This window comes from Epargyreus clarus, unplaced genomic scaffold (assembly GCF_041222505.1).
Source record: "Epargyreus clarus isolate Ecla_fem2 unplaced genomic scaffold, WU_Ecla_fem_2.2 ptg000003l, whole genome shotgun sequence".
NCBI lineage: Eukaryota > Metazoa > Arthropoda > Insecta > Lepidoptera > Hesperiidae > Epargyreus > Epargyreus clarus.
The window spans coordinates 5,864,261-5,885,728 of record NW_027332211.1 but is presented as its reverse complement, the minus strand read 5'-3'; the positions used below and the strand labels follow the sequence as shown (position 1 = coordinate 5,885,728).

Below are 21,468 nucleotides of genomic sequence, written 5' to 3'. Positions count from 1 at the left end.
CGTTAGCTTTATATAGTTTGAATTAATCAATATTTAATATTAATGAATGTCCTTCAGAGGTCGCATGAAAGTTTGTTTAGGTTGTTGTTGTCGATTGACAACAAGCTTAAATGCGTTCAGAAATCAGAGTGCCAATTAACATAAAACTCTTACTTTATTAGATACGTAAACCGATTTCCCTTTATTTGATCTTTAGTGTTGGTATTAGTAGTCTAATTATGAACCTCAATTCATAATTAAAAATTGTTAATATATTTTTAATAAGATGAAATATCATAGTACTAGTTTATATTTTAAAGTGTAACATTCGAGTACATTGTTAGAATGTATTGAAACAAAACAGTGCCGTTAAAATGATATAATAATCGGTAAGCATTCAATAAATCATTGTGCATAATATAATTCGCTTGTTACTAACTACAAAACCATTAACACGTGCAAGATAACACTTTCGTTGAGAATGTGAAACTAAGAAAAGTTGTCGAAACCTAGCCAACTGAACAGCTGAATATTGAAAAGGTGACGATAGAGGCACTCGAATAATTAGATCGTTATTAAAAATAGCTGTAGACACCTACACTAATCTATTGATTTTAAATTTTTAATTCATGATCATTACAACAACATACGTGATGTTCAATGAGATTATGACGTATGACTGTTTACGTGGACGCTAAGCCGTTTAATATGTCATGTCAAACGTAAACAAACGATATATAACTAATGTGTGAGAATTAGTATGCGACTGTGGGTCAAACGGAACGTGTACGATGTTTCGATGCTCAAAACTCATGGTTGTGGTGTCTATGCTAAATATATTCTTTAACGTACGTGCGTGAGTGCGTTGCGGTGTGTCGTCCTTTCCGTTGTAATTGAATGACCGTCTTATAGTAAATACAATACTGGGTGTAAATAAACAGTGTGTATTGTGGCGCGAGTTCAGCGTCCCGCGACGGCCGCCGGCCGACTGCTCACGCTGAAAGGAAAACAGCGGAGCGGGGGCGGGCCGACGCCAGTACCCTTACCATGAGTTTTCAAAACATCCCGAAACTTTACGTTACGTTTAGTCAATCCATTATTCTGTTCTATTTGCTTCAGTAAACTGAGCAAACGTAAGTAATAATAAGTAAGTGCTCAAGTCTTTTTGTCTGCCTCACATGTTCGCAAAAAAGAGAAACAAAACATAAAGCGCCATTTTGTCAATTTAGACATTTAATGTTACGTTACTGACATTATAGTTCTGATACACTCCACTAGGGGCGCTGATTGGAATTTGTATGGGCAAATACGTAAACAAATACCAAAACAGTCATATTTGTCAAAACGTAAAAACTCATGGTAAGGGTACAGATTATTAACAATTCTCCCGCGCGAAACTAGGGGGCTGCGATACATTCAATTCGACGCTTAAGGGGTTTACAACGTATCATTTGCGCCATGTGAATTGCCATTTCGTTTATCCCTTGCGGTGGTTTCACATTTTCGAAAATTAATATTTAAAACGGTATTGCGCCATGTTCAGTTAGGTTTTAATTGTTTCTTGTAGTGGCTAAACATTTCGCAAATTTCTTTATTATCTAAACCTTATTTTGATTTTTAGTTTGTTCAGTATTGTAAAAATATTAGTATTTTGATATTCCTACGAATATTATATACGATTTAAAATCTTTGGATCAAAGAACATATTTCCTGTAAAAGCTTTTATAGTCACTTTCATAAGAACAATTTTTGGTATTATTTAAAATTGATTTGAAATTTCCTTTACCTATACTCGCAAGTACTTTATTAATGTCAATAAAATTTGGAAAAACATTAATTTGTAACTTGACAGCGAAAGATAAAACTATTACGTATCTCCAGTGCATGAAATCAATAATACTCGTACAGCAGTTTCCATCGGCCGTTAACGCGAGTAGGCTTTAGAGTTAAATTTAGTTCAAACTTAAGCACTGCCGTAGTGTTTCTAAGTTTATATTTAACACAAAGGTTAAATCTGTCAGTGGTAGTATACGTTTAAATAAATATTTTTATTTTAGAATTGTTATAAAAAAAGTAAATTAATCTAATGAGCATAATCAACATAAATTGTTTGTTACTTCAACAACATATAACGCTTTCTACACTCATATCCGCCACATAAGAATTTTTCTTGTCATGGGTGCTACGAACACACACACACACACACAAAGTTGAATACATAGATACCCAAACTCAGGACAGAAATTTAAATTAATCATGTAGATATATGTTCGGCCCTGGATCGAACCCGCAACGCACTGATAATACGTCAGTAAAACATTAAAACAGACAGATTTATATGAAAGATAATCTACAAGAAATCAAAGTAATTCAGGAGACAGTTATAAATCATATTATTATGGCTCTTAAAAATTATATCAGTTGTAAATTTTTCACGATACGGCAAATACTCGTAAAGTGACGCGGGTTGTTATTGAATTATAACGTGACACTGTAACTATAAATAAGTGTACAAATTTATCGTATATGTGTACAAAAATATAATACGTGGACAAATTTATCAAAATAATATGCATTTCAGTTATTCATTTTAGAGATCCGGGTTTAAAATTTGATTTGTGGATATCATGAAGTATTTAAAATAATTATAATTTTCTAATGGTCTGACAGAACAGAACACGTATTTTAGCGCCAAGATATGGCGTTAACGTTAGGAGTAAATTCTGACGCTGCGCTCTAACGCAGATTTGTGTTCTATTGAATTAGTACTCAGCGTTAGAGCGCGGCGTCAGTTTTGTAGTTCTAGCCATAGATTCGTAAAGATACTTCGCCGCCTTGATATTGAATGAAGCCACAAACGGCTTATTAGTAAGTTCTTTTTTTGAATTTTTGACAAATAAAAACATTTTTAGAGAAAATTTACGAATAAATAACTAATACTGCGTAATTTACATAATAAATAAATAATTATTTCAAATATTTTAGGGACATTTTAGTACGGAGACGTGGCAAAAGTTTTTTACGCATCTATTTCAATTCTTAAAACTGGGTACATTTTCTTGTTAGGAGTGAGTAATCTTTACTTATCTATGGTTCTAGCGCTAACTTTATAGCGCGGCGCTAGAATACGTATTCTGTGTGGCCTGGCCTTTAAAACTTGTGACAGCACAGCACAGCACTAGTTGATTTCAATGTGCCTATAATGTGTCTAAAATTCTGAATGATTCATGTTTACACATACATACTTACATTTTTTCTTGGTTTTCTTTATTTGGTTGGTTTGAGTTTCCGCTGCAGATTCTATCGGTGCAATCAAAGCCTGAAACGGACATTTTTAACAATAAAATATCAATTATTTAACGAAAACCGAACTACTTAAAAATATAGTTTAAGTTTGTCACTTCCACAATTTTAATGAATCCAACGACACTTCATATGCTTAAGCCAGTTGCGCCATTTGTGGTGCAGGGCGTGCCAAATGAAAACATATCATCATCAAGTTCATACTCATGAAATTACCGTCCTCAGTTGGGTTACACATATTGGCGTTTGGGCACACACAGACACACACAGATGGGCTATAAATGTGTTGCAGAAATAAGTGTGGCGGTTGTGACGGCTGCAATCGAACTTTTACATGCTAGTCAGCACCAAGGATATGAAAAACCACCAAAGATATAAAAAATCAAAAGAAAAATAAAAAAATCTTAAGATCATAATCTAGTCGACTGCTCCACCAAATCTATAAAAAATCAAATGGAAATCAAAATGAAAAATAAAAAAATTTAAGATCATAATCTAGTCGACTGCTTAAAGAATCCTCGGAAGCGCGGAGCTGTTCTAGTTTACAGTAGAGGCTATCGATTTCAATTGTGCGATTGTATTAATTAGAATTACAGATAGAATAAAACTACAATTGAATACAAAGATTATTGATAACCTAGTTTCTTCATTTAGTTCTTTGCGGCATTGTAAGTTGTTAGCACATTAGATATCTATCAGTGAAACAAAATGTTTAAATAGTCTTCGTTGTATTTATACTTCTTAGAATATTACCCTGTAAAATCTTCAGCTCTCATGACCATTTCAATTCAGTAGGGATAACATTATATTCAGAATAATTAAAGTTTAAAAACTAAAAACCATGTTAAAATCGCAAAAGTAAAATCGTTAAATCCTGATCCGTGACGATGAGGAGAATGGGATAAAAATATTAAAATCGTATATTGTCATCGGTTCTTGAAAATTTTAAATTAATCGGACAGTTCAAAATGGGTAAAAATCTTAGATAATTAAACCAAAAATTTAATTATCTAAGGTAAAAATGGAGTTCAAAGATTGCATATATACAAGTCAAGTTAATACAAGCGTGGAAGAATAGACGCACCTTGCAAATATGGTAAATGAAGTTATACTTGAACTGATATTTATGGTTACACGATCCATAAATATCAGTGTGAAATATTTCTAAACGTACTATCGTAATTTCATACCTCGATTATTTATTATGGAAATATTTTCCCCTTGTAAACAAAAAGAGTACCCTAGTAGTTGAAATTTGATCTCGCAATCGGAAGATGAACCTTTGGTTTTCAATGTTATGTTATTACAAATTAATTATTATTCGCTATAACCGTGAAGGAAAAGCGAGATATTTACGCACCTGAGAGTACTTCATTACAGTAAAAAAAAAAAATCATAAAGGTACAATTATTAAATGTTACTCTCGAAGTAAAATTAATTATAGAACTTACCGGACATGTCTGGTTCATTACAATATGATATATTTCGTAAGGCAGTTTTTTCTTTAATTATTTTTATTACACATTTGGTTTATGAATAAACGCATAATAATTAATTATTTAATTAATAATTTGATATAATGTTATCCAGTATAACCTGCAAACTAAATGTCATTTCAAAACGTCTACAGTTATAACTTTTAATACTAAATTCGACCAGTTTTGTAAATGCAACGAGGTTGCAAATTTAAAAACTCTGTAAAAACATCTTGTCAAACATATAAGTTCTTATTTAATACCTAATATTGAGTTACTTCACCTTGAAAGCAAGTGAGGTTTTTGAGAAAAAGAGGAGTTCGGCAATTAATCGATTATCATATTATTTAACATAAAGCATTTGACGATCAACCACCGATACTTATTGAAAATGTAGCATTTACATCTATCAACTTTAACATAATCGTACCACTTTAATTTTGAGTCTAAAGTTAAAACAACTTACAAACAAGTTCACAATTGTTCGCCGCCGGCAGTGGACGAGTTCGCGTGAAAATGTCAGCATTTTACAGTAGCAAATGTCAGGTGATCTGTATCGATCGAGATCAAGAGCAGCCTCCTGGCGTTGTGGTGACAATGCTGTCGAAGCAGATGTGGATAATGTTTATTGTTTTCCTACTTTTTTAGGGTACTCTACCCAAAGCATAAAAACGAAACTTTATTTCTAAGACTCCCCTGCTGTTCGTCTGACCGTCTGTCACAGGGCATAATCTGTTAAACTGTAATAGATAGACATTTGAATTATTTACAGTTTATGTATAAAGGTAGCTGCAATAAAAATACTAAAATAAAAGTCTTCAAAATAAATGGGGGTCGCTATACAAGGATGGCTATTTTTCGGTTCATTTATTAAATCGTAATTGGTAGACAGTTCAAATATGCACGATGAAATTATCTTAGGACAGCTTAGTAATAGGTTTCGGAATGAGAAAGTAATAAAAATGGAAATAACATGTTTTCGTTTCGATATTGTGTAAATTAGCATATTTCTTGGAAATCCTAAAATATACTATTCAATATATTTACCCGACTGCCAAGGAAGGGTTATGTTTTTCGCGCGTATCTTGTATGTTTGTCTTTCTTTATTTGATCCGATCTAACAAACGGCTGGATGAATTTCAACAGTTAAAGTGTCATTATATTTGTCTCAATGACCCGAGTGTCCTTAGATAGGTGTTAGTAACAAAAAATCAAAATGGCGGATTTTTGGCGCGAAATAGTAACACATTTAAAAAAAAAAGTTAACTGAACCTATCGAGTAGGGTATCAAATGAAAGGAAATTAAACGGAGATTATAAAAACATATTTGTATATATATAAAACAGTAAGGTGACTGACTGACTGACTAACTAAATGACTTTTTCATTTTTCAGAAATCAACGTACAGCCTAAACCAAGGACTTTACAGTTCTGAAATTTTGCACACAGGTTCTCTATATAGCTTGAATAAGTACTAAGAAAGGCCTTTTGGAAATTCTACCCTTAAGAGGGTAAAATAGGGGAAAACAGTTTTTTTGAAATCCTTTAATTTTGAAGCAACTACTATAAAATTTTGTATTTGGCTTTCTGGATAGGAACAAAGACGCACTTATTTATCCCCCTCCGAAAAATCAACCCCGTAGAGGGTAAAATAAGGGTTAAAAGTTCATTTGAACTATCGTCAATTTTGAAGCAAACACTATGACATTTTGTATCAGGCTTGTTGGATAAAAATAATGAAATTCTACCTCTAACGAGGTAAAATAATGACCGAAACTTTGATTTACTGAAGTTATATATTTTATAGACCGTAAATGGTGAATTTTTTCGCGAAATAGTAACACGTTTTAAAAAAGTTAACCAAACCTATCGAGTAGGGTGTCAAAATAAAGGAAATTAGGAGGAGATTACACATACATTATATAATATATCTTATATATAAAATTCTCGTGTTAGTTACCGTACTCCTCCGAAACGGCTTCACCGATTTTCACCAAATTTTATATACATATTCAGTAGGTCTGAGAATCGACTACTAATTATTTTTTTACACCTAAGTAATAAGGGTTGTTCATCCTTAACATTTTTTTATTTATATGGCAACAACGTTTGCCGGGTCAGCTAGTACATTTATACTCGTATATACACATCTAGATGACTGTCTGACTAAATGAGAGAGTTGATGTGCCAGAGATCAACGCAAAGGGAAACCGCTGAACTTAAGCGTGCTGGAATTTTACACATAGGTTCTTTATATAGCGTAAATGAACACTACGAGGATAATATAAAATAGGATAATATTGTTTGAACATTTTTTGTTTTTGAAGCAGACACCTACTATGAAACTTTGTATTTGGCTTTCTGGATAAAAATAATGAAATGCCTATTTCACTGCTTTTGGTATTCTACTTCAGCCTTTTTGGTGCAGTCGGGTATTTGATTTTTTAAATTAATTACTTGTTTTATTTAATGTTTGCATTCAAATAAAATGATGGACACCCCTGTAATGACGAAATAAAATATGTAGGAGCGTTCTCATAAATGTTATGATGTATTGTTCTCGTTTATCTGACTGATATATTGTGACCGTCAGAATGGCCGGTCACTACCCATATTTTACATCGAAATAATTACTAAGAGTTGCTACCTAGTTGCTACTAGTTGCTATTAGTTGCTACTAATTGCTACCTTCGATTAAAAAAAGATAAACTACTTTTTAAGGTGACCGGCCATTCTGACATCAGGATGACCGGTCACCTATCTAGTGAGAAGAAACTGCGCAAATAAATAGAGTTTTTTTGTAATCAATAGTTGCTACCAAATTGCTACCTTCATATGCATCGTATTGGACTTCATAGCTTTTAAGGATAAAAAAATATTACGGATTTAATATAAGAGGACTAAACGCCTGTATAATGTATAAGCATAATATGTTTAATTTCGGGTTTTCTCTTTTAATTATACAGGCGTATTAGGCGTTTAGTCCTCTTATATTAAATCCGTAATATTTTTTTATCCTTAAAAGCTATGAAGTCCAATACGATGCATATGAAGGTAGCAATTTGGTAGCAACTATTGATTACAAAAAAACTCTATTCATTTGCGTAGTTTCTACTCACTGGATAGGTGACCGGCCATCCTGATGTCAGAATGGCCGGTCACCTTAAAAAGTATTTTATCTTTTTTTAATCGAAGGTAGCAATTAGTAGCAACTAATAGCAACTAGTAGCAACTAGGTAGCAACTCTTAGTAATTATTTCGATGTAAAATATGGGTAGTGACCGGCCATTCTGACGGTCACGATATATTGATCTATGATAAAATTAATGTTTATACGCACGCGTGCGTTGTAATCGATATAAATAATTGTTTATATTTTTAATCGAGGAATGTATAACATCAATGTATTATAAGTATTATAAGTATTATAAGTATTACGTTACGTTTCTACTAGTTTAGTTCTTTAAGTGTCTGTAGAGTGTATTGTATATTAAAATATGGTGTATTTGTTCGCTTTTGTTTTTCTCGCAGTGCATTGTTACTGTGCATTGATAAACAGTTCGACCACGGAATCAAATGTTTCAAAGGTCAGTTTAAATAAAACTTATCGTGTATTGCATAAGCCTCGTTTCAGTTTGTGCATCCAAATTGTGTGTTATAATTGGTCTTCTAAATGCTAGCCTGAAAATTGTTGGAATTTAGATGACTATTTCATAAGTGTTACACATGGTAAAGATATAATAAAACTAAAATAATGTTCGATGTGAAACAGCTATGTAGTAAGGATTAAATGTTGCACCCTTTGTTATTCGACTCCAGTGCCAAAGTTGTAGCTATTGCAATAAAATTAAAGCATGCTAAATACAATGAATAAACTCCTGTTCAGTTTAAAGCGGTATGCGGATGTTCATTGGTGTCAATGACCACTTATCAACTGGACAGCATGTTCCTTTGCTACTACCAAAACAGCGCTTAAATTAATACATCATACACGATGATTATGACCTTTAGTAGCTAAAATATATTATTTACAAAATGTAAGTGAATATCTACACGATTTTATTATAAGTATTTACCACTACATGAACTTTCCTCATATATTTACAGCATTCAAACATAAAAAATTCGACATACCCGACAGAGCTTTCAAAAAGCACTTTATTGGAAATAGAAGAAAATGACACCGAAGCAGGAAAGAATGACGTCAAAACTCGTATCAAAAGACAACAGAGCAGCGGCGCTGGTAAATGAGTTATTTGGACATTTTAAGCCACACCTTAAGCTTTATGAGTACTTTTGGCTATTTCTATACATAAATACAATCTGATAATAACAACTGATAAAAAGCGTAAATAACAGATTTAGATTTTTCCCCAAATTAAGTTAATGTTATAAAATAACATTTCCAATGTTTTATATACAAAACACATATCAGTAAAGTTTTGGCATTATTACTTTAAACTAAAAAGATTGATACGCTTTGAAGACGGGTGAAGCTCAAATAGCTTTATTATAAGGAAAGTGATATGTGAGGTTACATAACCTCTTTCCTTTTGGAAGTCAGTAAAAATACGACTTATCACTTGCATACATGATTATTTGCTTGGAAATGATTTAATATGGTCAAATAAAAAACGTAAATAGTGGTACATATAGAGGTGGTAGAGACTTTATGTTATGATCAGGGAAGTACCACTGCCACGCTAATTTCTAGAGTGGATGTAAAAGCCGGCCGGCATATGAGGCGACCATTTGAGTCCTCTGGAGTGGCAATGCACTTGTCAGTGTCCTCACAAATGGGCGACAGTGTCCACCTACTATCCGGTGGTGTGCAATTCTCGTCTCACAATGTTACTTACCGTACTCCTCCGAAACGCTTTACCGATTTTCACCAAATTTTATTTGCATATTCAGTAGGTCTGAGAATCGGCTACTATCTATTTTTCATACCCCTAAGTGATAAGGGCTGTTCACCCTTAACATTTTTTATTTATATGGCAACACAACGTTTGCTGGTTAGCTAGTAATATTGTAAAAAAGCTTTAAATCACATTATCCTACTATTTCTTTACGTCGAGGTGTACAAAATTAAATGCACTTATTATCAAAGTACACTACGTACATTTTATGTAAGGATTGCATTTTATGTAAGGATTGCATATATAAATACCTAAGTAGGTATTTATATAAATAAAGAAATCGTACCATTACGTCGTGACACATTTGATGTAACAATATTGTATTGTGATTAAATCAAAATATGATGGAGTAAAACGAAATAAATCTGGGTCTAGATACGTTCTTGTGATAAATTCTGTAATACAAAATGAAAGTACGTCGGTGATTAAGACATCCTGATATTTAGATAGATACTACCTTCTGTGTATCAACAAAAGTCTGACAGTGAAGTGTGGACAATAAATTACATTGACGAGTTACTTTGAGATTTTAAAATTATCTTAGGGCGTTTTTATGATACTTGGCAAGGATGATTGATGTTGCTGGAACAACTCTACCTAGGCCAGTGTAGAAATGTTTCAGGTAGCGGCCTAAGGACAGCAGTTGCAACTTCACAAATTAGGATTTAGCTTTACACTAACCCCTTGTCATTCAAATAATAATTTTTTTTTCTCTGACTCTTGCAAACCAAAATGTATCATTTCAATAAACGAATCGTTGGTCGATGGTCGATGGCATCGATCGTGTGTGTTCACCCTTAGGTCAATGATTATTATTACCACTTTAATATTTTTCCAGGCAAATTCACGGAAGCAGCGAAAACACCTCAGCTCAAGATGCTTCGTCTATTTTTGACCATGTTCAAGAATATTTGGGCAAAGTCGTATGTGGGTGGTGCTCATCCTTTCCACCACAACGTACCCAAACCAGTAGTTCAGCTGTTCCACCACAGAATTGTGGAGTTCTTCTTCCCGGATATCGGAGAAGAAACTGTGAAGATATAATTGTGATATTTAAAAATGACGCGGTCCTAATATTTGCCAAAATGCCACCTTTGTTAGAAATATCCTAATTATATATATAATTCTTATAAAGATCCGTATGTGTTCAATAAACTGTAAGTATAAAAATAAAACAAATAAGTAAGTAAGCATAAAAATAAAACAAATAAAGTTATTATGTATTTTTGTATTGTACTGTAACATATCCTAGAAATATTGGGTTAATATAAATAATTAGAAAAAACATTTTTAAACAGAGTAGGTTAATATATATTACATTATTATTGTTATGTATAAATTAAGTGATTGTAGCATAGCGTATGGGAAACGCATTCAATGAATAAAAAAATATATATATATATACCGGCCGAATTAATAACCACCTCCTTTTTGAAGTCGGTTAAAAAGAACAAAAAAAATCATAAACAACGTATCTATATCGTATGTTTTTTTTATAAATAAAAGTCCTTTGAAAACAAGTACATTTAAGGAAGCTTTCAACATCAGTCCGTCACGTGGTCCTTTGAGGTATTCGACAAATCCGAGAAATAGAATTACTGGAAAGGATTCGTTAAATAAGTAAAGATTATTATGAACACTTGTGAAATAAATATTCTGATTTTATTGTCCGCCTTATTCATTTTGTGACCAAATAAATTACTGAACTTAAGAATATGTGTTTTATTGTTCAAATTACAAACATTTTAGACAGGAACCAAATAATATCTATTGAGCGATTACAAAATATATAGTTTATTATGAGTATCTTATATTATAAATATGTATTTGAATTATATTATCATTGCATCATTTTAATTTCAAATCAAATTATCATCGTAAAATCAGCTCGGTACTATAATCTGGCGTAAAACTATATCACGTTACGATCCAATGGCCTTTCTGAGTGTGCTTGAATAATATAAATTGAATTAATAGTCGGATGCCCTCCATTAATAGATTTTAATAAAGTAAATGGTATAATTGACATCGGCATTAAAGATTTAAGTAATTCGAAGTCATTGTTTGTTTTCGATCTTAATGTTAAGTAATGTATGTGATGCAAGAATGTAGCTATTGAATACAAATTCGGGGGCACATCCAGTTCCTTTCTTTCTACGACTGTGGGCGGGGTACAGCCTGGTATATAAAAGTCGTCAAAGAAATAATGCGCGTATTGCAATCATCTCAGTAGTGCTTCAAAGATGAAGGTATAATGATATTTTGATAATTACGATAATATTCTTGTTTACATTTATCAATTTAGTGCTTCCTGGTATCCGGTTAAGTGTTTTTTGAGTGAAATGTCACAGTGTTGTGTTCGATGTGATATTTGTGTTAAGATAAATTGAAGTGACACGTCATTACATTCAAGGCTTCACAGTCAACGTTATTTTTAAGGAATATACACGAATATAAAAATACACTAAACTTACTATGCTTATCGTGTGCTTAAAAATTGCAGTTTTATGAAATATTTTAAGTAATACTTAAGATAATTAGACAAGCATATAAGCATACTTAAGATATTAAGACAACCTTTGATAATATATTATCACTTTTATTATCAGCAATCAGTATCCACCATTAGCACACCACCAAACTGAGTTAAATGGTCACTGCCACCTGTGGACATTTGTGCAACTTTTAATAGATCGGGAGTACTTATCTAGGAGTCGGTTTTAAAATAGATCACAAGTCTGTTCTATTCGTGAGGAGAAAGGTAGGATTTGCAAAAGTAATTTCATCTTACAGCACTCTTCAATTCATAAGACAACGGCATTACACTGTTATTATAAGGCACAATACGCGGATTGCCGCCTTTAATGGTTAAAGAGTTCTTTTGTCTTTAATGTTTAAGGACTTTTACTAGATTTGCTTAATATACACTTATATAGCAATGTATTCACCTACCTTGGGTAGGACCCCTGTTCTATGTGTCCTTTGGCAGTAGGAAGGATGGATAGCAAACTCATTTGCTATTTTAATCTTATAAAAAATATTTCAGGTTTACTTCCTTACACTACTATCTGTGCTGGGCGGTGCGACCGCGGGATCGGTGGCATGGCCCGGAGCCCTGCCGGTCTCCGCCGGGACCTACAGCGCAGCTATCCTGCCTTCCACTAAAACCATTGCCTACTCATCATCACAGTATATCAATACGGTGAGTCTTTTCTTTAACATATGATTTTATTGTTATTCTCGTATAAACAAAATTCTTGTATGAACAAGCCGACGATCATGTTATAAAATATGATCGTCGGCTCGTGTAACTTTTTTTTGTCAACCCTGTACCCTTAAATTGATTTCGCTACAGTATTCTTGTTTAAAGGGTGTGACAAAGACTATTTAACTTTGTCATTAAGAAAACCAACTATATCCATCAGTAACAATGTACCGTCAGGTGCTCACTTTTTTTCTGTCATTTTAATATACTTTTCTTTTTTAGTTGCCGTCATCGTATTCCTTCGGCTACCAGCCGCAGTTCACTTACCAAGTGCCACACGGAAGTGCATTCTCAGCGTTACCAAATTATCAGACATACCAGCCATTAACAAATATTCCATACTTTCCTCCCGGTTTCTTTTATCCCCCGATAGCACATGCTCCTCCGATCCCAGCATCTCCTGCAATACCTGCCATTCCCGCTTTACCTGCCTCTCCGTCATTGCCAATTCCGCCTATTCCTCAAATTCCTCAGTTCCCAGCCGGAACTCCAACAAGCCCACCTGCGCAGGAACCAGCAGGCGATGAAGATACTGCAGTTATAGATTCGGCAGAGTTTCCCCAACAACCACCACAAAATCAACCGATGCCTTCATCTGACATGTCATCCCAAAGTCAATTCTCATCGCAAACCCAATCCTCTCAATCTGACTATTCATCGCAATCCCAGTCTTCTCAATCTGACTATTCATCGCAATCTCAGTCCTCTCAACCTAACTATTCATCACAATCCCAGTCCTCTCAATCTGACATCTCATCGCAATCTCAGTCAGGCTTTCCTTCACAGTCACAGTTCTCTTCACCATCTGATTTCTCATCGCAGTCTCAGTACCCCTCCCAAAGTGACTTTTCGTCTCAATCACAATTTCCGGCCCAGTCTGACTTCTCATCTCAATCGCAATCATCTCAATCTGATTTATCTTCACAATCTCAGTCCTCCCAATCTCAGTCCTCGCAATCTGTACCTCCATTAGGCGGCACCTTCCCCAATTTCCCCCCAATGCAGCCAACTTCTCAAGAGGCCGAGAATATGCCTCCTCAGTCTCCATCCCCAGCTTTCCCACAATTCCCGCAGTTTCCACAAGGCTTTCCGCAATTTCCTCAATTACCCCAGTTACCCGAGTTTCCCCAATTTCCGCAATTTCCCTCCTTTCCTGGTGGTCCCTCGCCCTCCGAACCAACCACTCCTCCATCTTCATTCCCCGCAGCTGAAGGTGGAAATAGAGGTTTAAATGACGAAGATACGATATCAGTGGAATCTGCATAAGCTTAATAAAATATATTTTTTCCATGAATTAGCTCAATGCTTGTACCTGAGATTACTTGTGTTTTTCTATAAAATTAAAAATTATTAAAAATATTTCAAAATGTTTGGTACAAATATTAGAATTTTACACCCGCTATATCTTTTTACCATCTTGAAAAGATTAACTGGTTTTCCTTAAGGAGATACAAAAAAGAAAGGAATTATACCACGTACCTTGTGTATACAACTAAATTCAGCTACTATTATTAAATCTATTGTAATATTAAGAAATAAAAGATACATTATTTGTTTTCTTGTTTTATTTATTTTAAATCATACAAGTACCCTTGTCGTTGATAAGATTGAAAATAAATAAATGAAAGCTCAAGTTATTTTATTGATATTTAAATTAAATTAATTTATGGTATTGGTATATTAACGATCTTATAATAACATGAAATTATAATAGTAAATAAAGCGATATTTTTATCCCGGAATACATTCCACTGTATTTTGTCTCCTCTAAAAATATATAATTGATTTTGTAAATTGTGTGTGTCTAGTAGCCCTTCTAGCCTTTAGGCTTTGGTTATATTGGAAACAAATAGTTTTAACATGATTAATCCATTTATTTTAGGTTTTCTGTCGAGCATGTTTCCATTGATAGAAAAGACTTAAAATCTAAATCGATAAAAGATACAAATAATAAAGGGGATATAATAAAAGCAAGGAAGGGCCTTTAAACGTCTTCACCAGAATCCAGGTTTTCTTTCTCCGATCCAAGACATGAAATCTTTGTCAGTAGTATTTTTACCGTTCAGACCCAGTGAGAAGTAATATGTCCAGGGGAACCACTCGGTGGAGAATGTCACAGTGATGTTGTAGCCCCCTACGCCTTCCACGATGGGCTTGGTGAGACGGTTCGGCAAGAGCAAGCGGGCGCATGTGATCGTACACTCAATGCCAGCTGATATCTGCAAAAAAGTATATTTTGTATCTCTTTAGAAACGTTTACTTAAATTACTTTGTTCATTTTTGTGTGAGTTATAGATATAATAAAACCGTAAATAAAATAGATAGGAGATACGCTGCTCTACAAGGAATTGGAATGCTAGTAAAGAAATTTTACCTATCTTGCTAACTAGAATACAGATTATCACACATATAGGACTTATCAAATTTTCACCTTCATAATGATATTCAGCTTAGCGGGAGGATCAGCGTTCACCTCAAACTTCTCTGAGTAGAAGAAAGCGGTGTTCTTGTCTTGTTTCTTTTGACTCTTGAAGCAGTAGTTCCCTGTGACGTAGGTTCGTGCTCGCCAACCAGCCTTTTGCTTCCGTCTTGTACGTAAGAAGCTGTTGTGGATGCCTATACCTAGAAATTTTATTTGAGAAAGGCCTGGGTATAAATAGTTCTGATTTTGATGGTGTATTATCATCATCATTAAGCCATTATTGTCTCACTGCGGGGCACGTGGCACGGGTCTCATTCTCAGAATGAGAAGAGTTAGGCCATAGTCCACCGCGCTGGTTTAGTGCGCATTCGTAGACTTTACATACATTTGAAAGATTTCCTTCTTTTTTTTAAATTTCTCAGGTATTCGGGTTTCCTCACAAAGTTTTCCTTCACCGTGATAATTAATTTCTAGTACACACATAACTTTGAATAATCAGAGATGCATGCCTGGGATTTGAAACTCGGACCCCTTGATAAAGAGCGCCGAGTTTCTTTAACAACTAGGCTATATAACGCTTTTACTATACTATACTTGTATTTATAAAACTAACTGTATTTAAGAAAACGTCAGAAATTTAGAATAAACTATACCTATACCTCTTAAATGCAGTTATTGTGTCATTCACCTTTTCACAAATTAAACTTACTGGGACCGCCTTCAACGAGCATAAAGTTGTCGGGGTAAGGTCTTGGCATAACGTGGGCAGTGATCACATTGATTATCCAGGTGACATAAGGATACACATCGATATACAGTGGGGGTTCCACGTTCAGTTTCCTTCGCATTGACCGACGGGAGCACGCTGCTCCGCCGGCTGCTATGCCGATGAGCTGGAAGGTGCCTTCCGCAGCGTGGCTGACTATTGGAGCCCCGGGACGGACTCCGCACCCGGAGCTGCAGAGAACGTGCGTCACGCCTTCGCTTCCAAGTTTCTGGAGAAGAAATGCCAATATATATATGTAAGTCCTTACGTAGGATAGGTATGAGTCATCGTAGGTTTGGTAGGGGATTGGTAGGGGTATATATTTTGGACGTTACCAAATGGCATAAGTTGAGTAGACCTGAAAAAATCCTTTATCACTGTGTACTAAATACTAAAATAGCAGTTTTAAATATATTTACAAGGAAGAAACTTAAGTTGCATGAATGTTACCGTTGTCGAAATATGTTTTTTTTACCTTTATTACCGTACTTTATACTTTTACCTGTATAGTATTAGTAGGCACCTATTTCTACTTAATAACAGCAGTGTTAAGTGCTGCCTTGTATTGTTTTGAAGGATGTGGTAAGCGAGGCATACTTTTCCGAAGCGTCGCAACTTACCCCTTAAGGGTAGTGGCGCAATTGTGGCCGACCTCTGGTAGGAGTCTAATCCTATCTGGAGTTGATTACAGATGTCCATGGGCGGCAGTAGCGACTTACCATCAGGTGGACTGCATGCTCGTCTGCTACATCTATATGTCGGAGCAAATATGGCAGTTCTCCTATTATAAAATGAAATGATTAAACACCTGAGGTAAAACTACCTGCATCTTAAATAGGAAAACAAGTGCACGTGCGCCGGTCCTATAAAAAGGGACGTACTGGCGACATCGGGGCATTACTGCTCGCGCTGTGGAACAGTGCAGACCTCCTTAGGACGTCGTTATGCTGCCCGAAGAATAAACGAAGCCCAACAATTCTCGTGTGGTTTGCTTTCGAAGGTTTTATTATGAGTCATCACCAACACAACAACAATTGTGACGTCAGCGGTGCTGACGTCACGCCTTTTAACCTCTTTTACTCCGTTATATATAATAAAAATAGCATTACCGTTTTCATTCTGTGTCTTCTGCATTCCTTGTGTGTATACATTTTCAGTGTCTTCTTCCCCATTCTTTCTGAATCGAAGTCCCTTGGCACAGCTAATAGGAACAATTATATTTAAACATTTTATGATACATATAAAATTGAGGGGGATTTGTTAATCATGTAGAGACAATAAACTTTTTGAAAATAAAGATGGGACCAGTCTTGTTTGATTCCCATAGCTGGATGCTGGCATGGGTCTCTCTTCATAACTAATGAAGGTCCGGAGCATACTCCACGGCATGTCATCAATCATTGTTTTACTAACGAGCTTTGATTTTACGAAATTACCATTTTAAAACAATTAATTATATGGTGATGGTGACAATTTTTTATGGTAGTGTTTTTGTTTTTATATTTTTGTTTTTCATTTTTGTATATATGTAAATTTTGTAAATAAGTTGTTTTATATTTACTTATAGTTTATTTTATTATAATTGTAAATATTTTTCAGTTAATAAAGATCACTAAATTATATGGAAAAAAAAAGTATGTGACGCTTATATAGGTTTAGCTATAATTTATATAATTATTATTGCAATAATGCGGTAATATCCGCAAGACATGGGCATTTGGGCGATACAAACTGAGATATCTGTCCGTAATATTATCTATGTAAATGCTATAACCTTTATTAAAAACTATTTTATTCTTACTTACAACTTATATAGTCAACCATAAAGACGAATTTGTTTTTTCTCTTTTTGTCCCGTTCCAGTATCGATGGCAGACAAATAGGTACCATATACTCTGAAATAAATGAAAATAACACTTATATTCTCTCTTTCGTCTGTTTTTATAATAAATTTTATATTCCGCCTACTGTATATCGACATTTGAATATTTCGTAACAATAATATTGTCATTTCTCGATCATTGGTCGGAAAAAATTGGATAGATTGAATATTAACAACGACCGTTTTAACCTCAGTGTATCTGAGCTATGTTCTGACTAATTTATTAAAAGCGTACCAATTTAGACCTTCGGATTTACAGCGCATCTATTATCAAATTCGTTTAGAAATTGGCTTATATATATATATAAATACCTATTCGAATATTTTATAACCTTTACCATCAGAATTTGATGCTATTTTTTTGTTTACAAATATTATTTTACGTTGTAGTAAAATAAATCAATACAGATAGTATTGATTCATGGGTAATCATACAAACCAGATTTAACCGGACGCAATAGCTTAATTAAAGCTAAACTATTTCCCACTCCAAATCTGTAAAATAGAAAAATGATTATCTTTATACACAAGACAAGATTATATAACGAAATAATTGTGTGATGCTTAGTCAAAACAATTAGGTTAACCAGTCTTTTCTCAAAACTTCAGCTCTCTCAAAACTCAGGTTCAACTCAGATTAGGTACAGCTGATTGGTTAGGAGGTCCGTCTTGTGAAGACATCTTTTGTAGTTTGACTGCAGAAGCATTATCGTTTCAATCTAGCTATCAATTTCTAGCTTTTAACATTGTTACTTTAGATATTATTCCTATTTTTTGGAATTGGCATTATTACGGGGTCATATTAATTTCATTGGTGTCAGTACCTTTCGCGGCTGGAGTGTAGTGCATAACTACATGATATGTTAAGCGCTGCTTTGTATTTATCTCATTAAAAGGGTCAATACTCTTTGTACTGAATTTGCTAGAAATTTCCATTAAGTCTAGTGGTAGCAGCGAATCCACTAGTAGTGATCACAGATGTCCAATGTCCATGGACGACAATAATTACTACTCATCGTCAATTGGACTCCAAAATTCGTTTGTTGCTTCTACTTCCTTCATCGTCAACCCATTACTGTCCCTGTAGACCCGTGCTGCTGGGCACGGGTCTTCTCTCAGAATGAGAAGGATTAAGCCATAATCCACCGCGCTGGCCAAGTGTGTATTGGTAGACTTCACATACCTTTGAGATTTTTTTTTACATCTCTCAGGTATGCAAGTTTTCTCACGATATATTCCTTCACCGTTTAGCAAGTGATAATTAATTTCTAATACGCACATAACTTTGAGAAATTTAGAGGTGCGTGCCTGGGATTTGAACCTCGGACTTCTTAACCACTAGGCTATCACTGCCTACTTCTTCTACTTCCTAAAAATATATATTTGTATCACCTTGAATACTCAGGGTGTGGTGTTATATCAATAAACGGCATTTCAATGTACGCTCGCGGGCATTCCACCCCCATCTTGACCTGGGTCCGTGTAAGGCTACAATCCTCTTCATCTCGCTCATAATCTCCGAATACAATGTTCCCTCTGGATAAGAAAAATAAATTGAAATAAAAAAGTTTTTAAAAACAAGCATTCTTCACAGAAACCCTTTTATTTGTCCATATTAGGTACATTAGATAATTAGTCCTTCATTTTGGGGCGACCAATATAATGGATTGAGAATGACGTCACTATAGAATGACGTCACTTTGCTACTTATACATTTTCATCCAAACGAATTGGGTGTGTAAAAGTCAGCTCAATTGCTTGGAGTTTGCTGATTTAAAATTCAGTTGTAATATTTGACCTGACCATAGTAACATTAGTAAAGAACTAAGTTAAAGTTTAAATTGAGTAAACATGCAATCATGCACGACTTGAAAATAATGTTACCTTCTTAATAATAATCGAGAAAACATACAGGAAGACTACAAAACAATCCTGAAAGTTATCCTTTACGTTTCTAAAGTCTATCGTAACATGGTAAACGTCGTAGAAAAGGTGAGTATCATTAAGAAATGTACGTTTCTGCCCAGTAGGGATACAAAAGGGTTGAAGATAACTTACAGTTTATAATTCTTAGGGATTCTCAGCAAGTCAGTGGCGGTACCGGCGGCGAATTGTCTGTGGATGAGAAGAACCCGGGGTGCCTTGCTGTGGTGAGGTAGACCCGTTGTTACTAAAACATTAAAGAATTATATACTTTTTAATTTATTTTAAATTTCTATCCGGGGTCAGTCGTAAGGAGGTACTACAGGAAATGGAAATTTTAACCAACTGGGATTCTACCTTAAGTCAATGACTGGTTCCAAACCCAATCCAAACCCTCCCACCGCATCGCAGAAATTGACGCTAGAATAGGCTGGTAATTGTCCCTGTAGTACCGGGACCAGAATAGGGTTACGGTATCCCCTGCCTGTCGTAGGAGGCGACTAAAAGGGGCTTCCAGGGTTGCGGGCGGCAAGAGTGGGAGCTCAAACCGTCCAGCAAGCGACCCCGGGTAGGACAGCGGTTTGTGTGGTCGCATGTCGCTGTAATCACCAGGGGATGTGAGAGGAGCGTAAATTGTTCGCCCCAGGGCAGAGCCCGATAGAAAGGCATCGCGTTAGGAGGACTCCGGTTGTTCCGTTGGAGATCCCGGAGTTCTCCACCATACGCCGATGACGGCCACCGAGGGGGTTTTAGTGCGGTAAAAGTCCCACATAAACCGGCGTCCAACTCCCATGGCGTCGGGTACCATTTGAAGGTTTCCCCGTCGTCAAAAAAAAAAAAAAAAAGAATAGGCTGGTGTTAGAGCCTCCACGAACCATTCTAGTTATACCATCTTTTGCGATATTGGAGTTGGTTACAGATATTTATGTATACACAAGTAACATCAAGTACTTAGTTTTCCTTCTACAAGAAAGACATATTCCAATACATACCATGCAAATACTGAGCGAAGCCTAGCCAAGGAAAGGTGTGTTCCTTCAATACACCGTCAGGAGGCTTCAGGCCAAAATCGTCATGACAAGTAGAAAAGTCGCGCATCATACATTTTGACAGTTTGAAGGCCACTGCAAAAGAAACTGACTGTTTATAAAAATATTAACAATAAGTAGGTTAACAATAAGTGGTACCTACCGCATGGATTTCAAAAATGTTAGTGATATAATTACAAAAAGAAAATCTTTAAATATTTCAATTGTTAGAATTATGAAAACATTTTTCTGATAAACAAAAAATGATAATTTAATGTGAAATATGTTTGGCGAAACTGTAAACATAATAATATAAGCTTTGTCATAAAAACTAAATAACATTTATTAAACTTTATTTCCTTAACTTTACTTTTCTTTAACTTAACTTAATTAGGGTTTCTAAATTTTAGCAATTATACGTACGTGTTAAGATTATGATGTGTGACACATCCATTCTGGGTTCCAGATTGTATGAGTATCACGCGCTTGTCATCTCGATGTTTACT

General features: G+C 34.8%; 4 protein-coding genes across 5 annotated transcripts in view; 2 read left to right on the top strand and 2 right to left on the bottom strand.

Moving 5' to 3' along the window:
- LOC140751156 (cytosolic carboxypeptidase 1) overlaps nt 1-4,894 on the bottom strand; it is a 98,953-nt gene extending 94,059 nt beyond the window's left edge. The window contains exons 1-2 of one of the 2 annotated variants that reach the window (XM_073085030.1): nt 4,734-4,894; nt 3,229-3,298 (exon numbers count right to left, since the gene is read on the bottom strand). In XM_073085030.1, the coding sequence (XP_072941131.1) occupies nt 3,229-3,298; nt 4,734-4,751 (88 nt within the window). In that variant the 5' untranslated portion in view covers nt 4,752-4,894. Of the gene's footprint in view, nt 1-831; nt 961-3,228; nt 3,299-4,733 lie in introns of those variants that run through there. The other variant, XM_073085039.1, reaches the window with a different exon arrangement.
- A 3,292-nt stretch (nt 4,895-8,186) lies between these two features.
- LOC140748803 (uncharacterized) lies at nt 8,187-10,835 on the top strand. The gene is made up of 3 exons (XM_073081708.1): nt 8,187-8,344; nt 8,865-9,000; nt 10,515-10,835. The coding sequence occupies exons 1-3, from the start codon at nt 8,255-8,257 to the stop codon at nt 10,718-10,720; spliced, it is 432 nt and encodes a 143-aa protein (XP_072937809.1). The 5' UTR covers nt 8,187-8,254; the 3' UTR covers nt 10,721-10,835.
- Nucleotides 10,836-11,842: 1,007 nt separating this feature from the next.
- LOC140751145 (uncharacterized) lies at nt 11,843-14,497 on the top strand. Its single transcript, XM_073085018.1, has 3 exons — nt 11,843-11,925; nt 12,723-12,878; nt 13,164-14,497. Exons 1-3 carry the CDS (start codon nt 11,920-11,922, stop codon nt 14,205-14,207), a joined length of 1,206 nt encoding a protein of 401 aa, XP_072941119.1. The 5' UTR covers nt 11,843-11,919; the 3' UTR covers nt 14,208-14,497.
- A 284-nt stretch (nt 14,498-14,781) lies between these two features.
- LOC140751136 (uncharacterized) lies at nt 14,782-21,059 on the bottom strand. The gene is made up of 9 exons (XM_073085009.1): nt 20,927-21,059; nt 20,070-20,181; nt 19,404-19,547; nt 18,451-18,506; nt 17,935-18,024; nt 17,239-17,330; nt 16,073-16,358; nt 15,373-15,563; nt 14,782-15,160 (listed from the first exon to the last, which is right to left on the bottom strand). The coding sequence occupies exons 1-9, from the start codon at nt 21,033-21,035 to the stop codon at nt 14,936-14,938; spliced, it is 1,305 nt and encodes a 434-aa protein (XP_072941110.1). The 5' UTR covers nt 21,036-21,059; the 3' UTR covers nt 14,782-14,935.
- Nucleotides 21,060-21,468: the final 409 nt, after the last annotated feature.

Excerpts from the sequence above, each read along its gene's own strand:
- LOC140748803 (XM_073081708.1), top strand. The coding sequence starts at position 8,255 with ATGGTGTATTTGTTCGCTTTTGTTTTTCTCGCAGTGCATTGTTACTGT. Across the intron at positions 8,345-8,864 it reads CGGAATCAAATGTTTCAAAG|CATTCAAACATAAAAAATTC; the intron begins GTCAGTTTAAAT and ends ATATATTTACAG. Across the intron at positions 9,001-10,514 it reads ACAACAGAGCAGCGGCGCTG|GCAAATTCACGGAAGCAGCG; the intron begins GTAAATGAGTTA and ends ATATTTTTCCAG.
- LOC140751145 (XM_073085018.1), top strand. Across the intron at positions 12,879-13,163 it reads CATCACAGTATATCAATACG|TTGCCGTCATCGTATTCCTT; the intron begins GTGAGTCTTTTC and ends TTTCTTTTTTAG.
- LOC140751136 (XM_073085009.1), bottom strand. The coding sequence starts at position 21,035 with ATGATGCGCGACTTTTCTACTTGTCATGACGATTTTGGCCTGAAGCCT. Across the intron at positions 18,507-19,403 it reads CCACACCCTGAGTATTCAAG|ATTTGGAGTGGGAAATAGTT; the intron begins GTGATACAAATA and ends TCTATTTTACAG. Across the intron at positions 15,161-15,372 it reads AGCTGAATATCATTATGAAG|ATATCAGCTGGCATTGAGTG; the intron begins GTGAAAATTTGA and ends ACTTTTTTGCAG.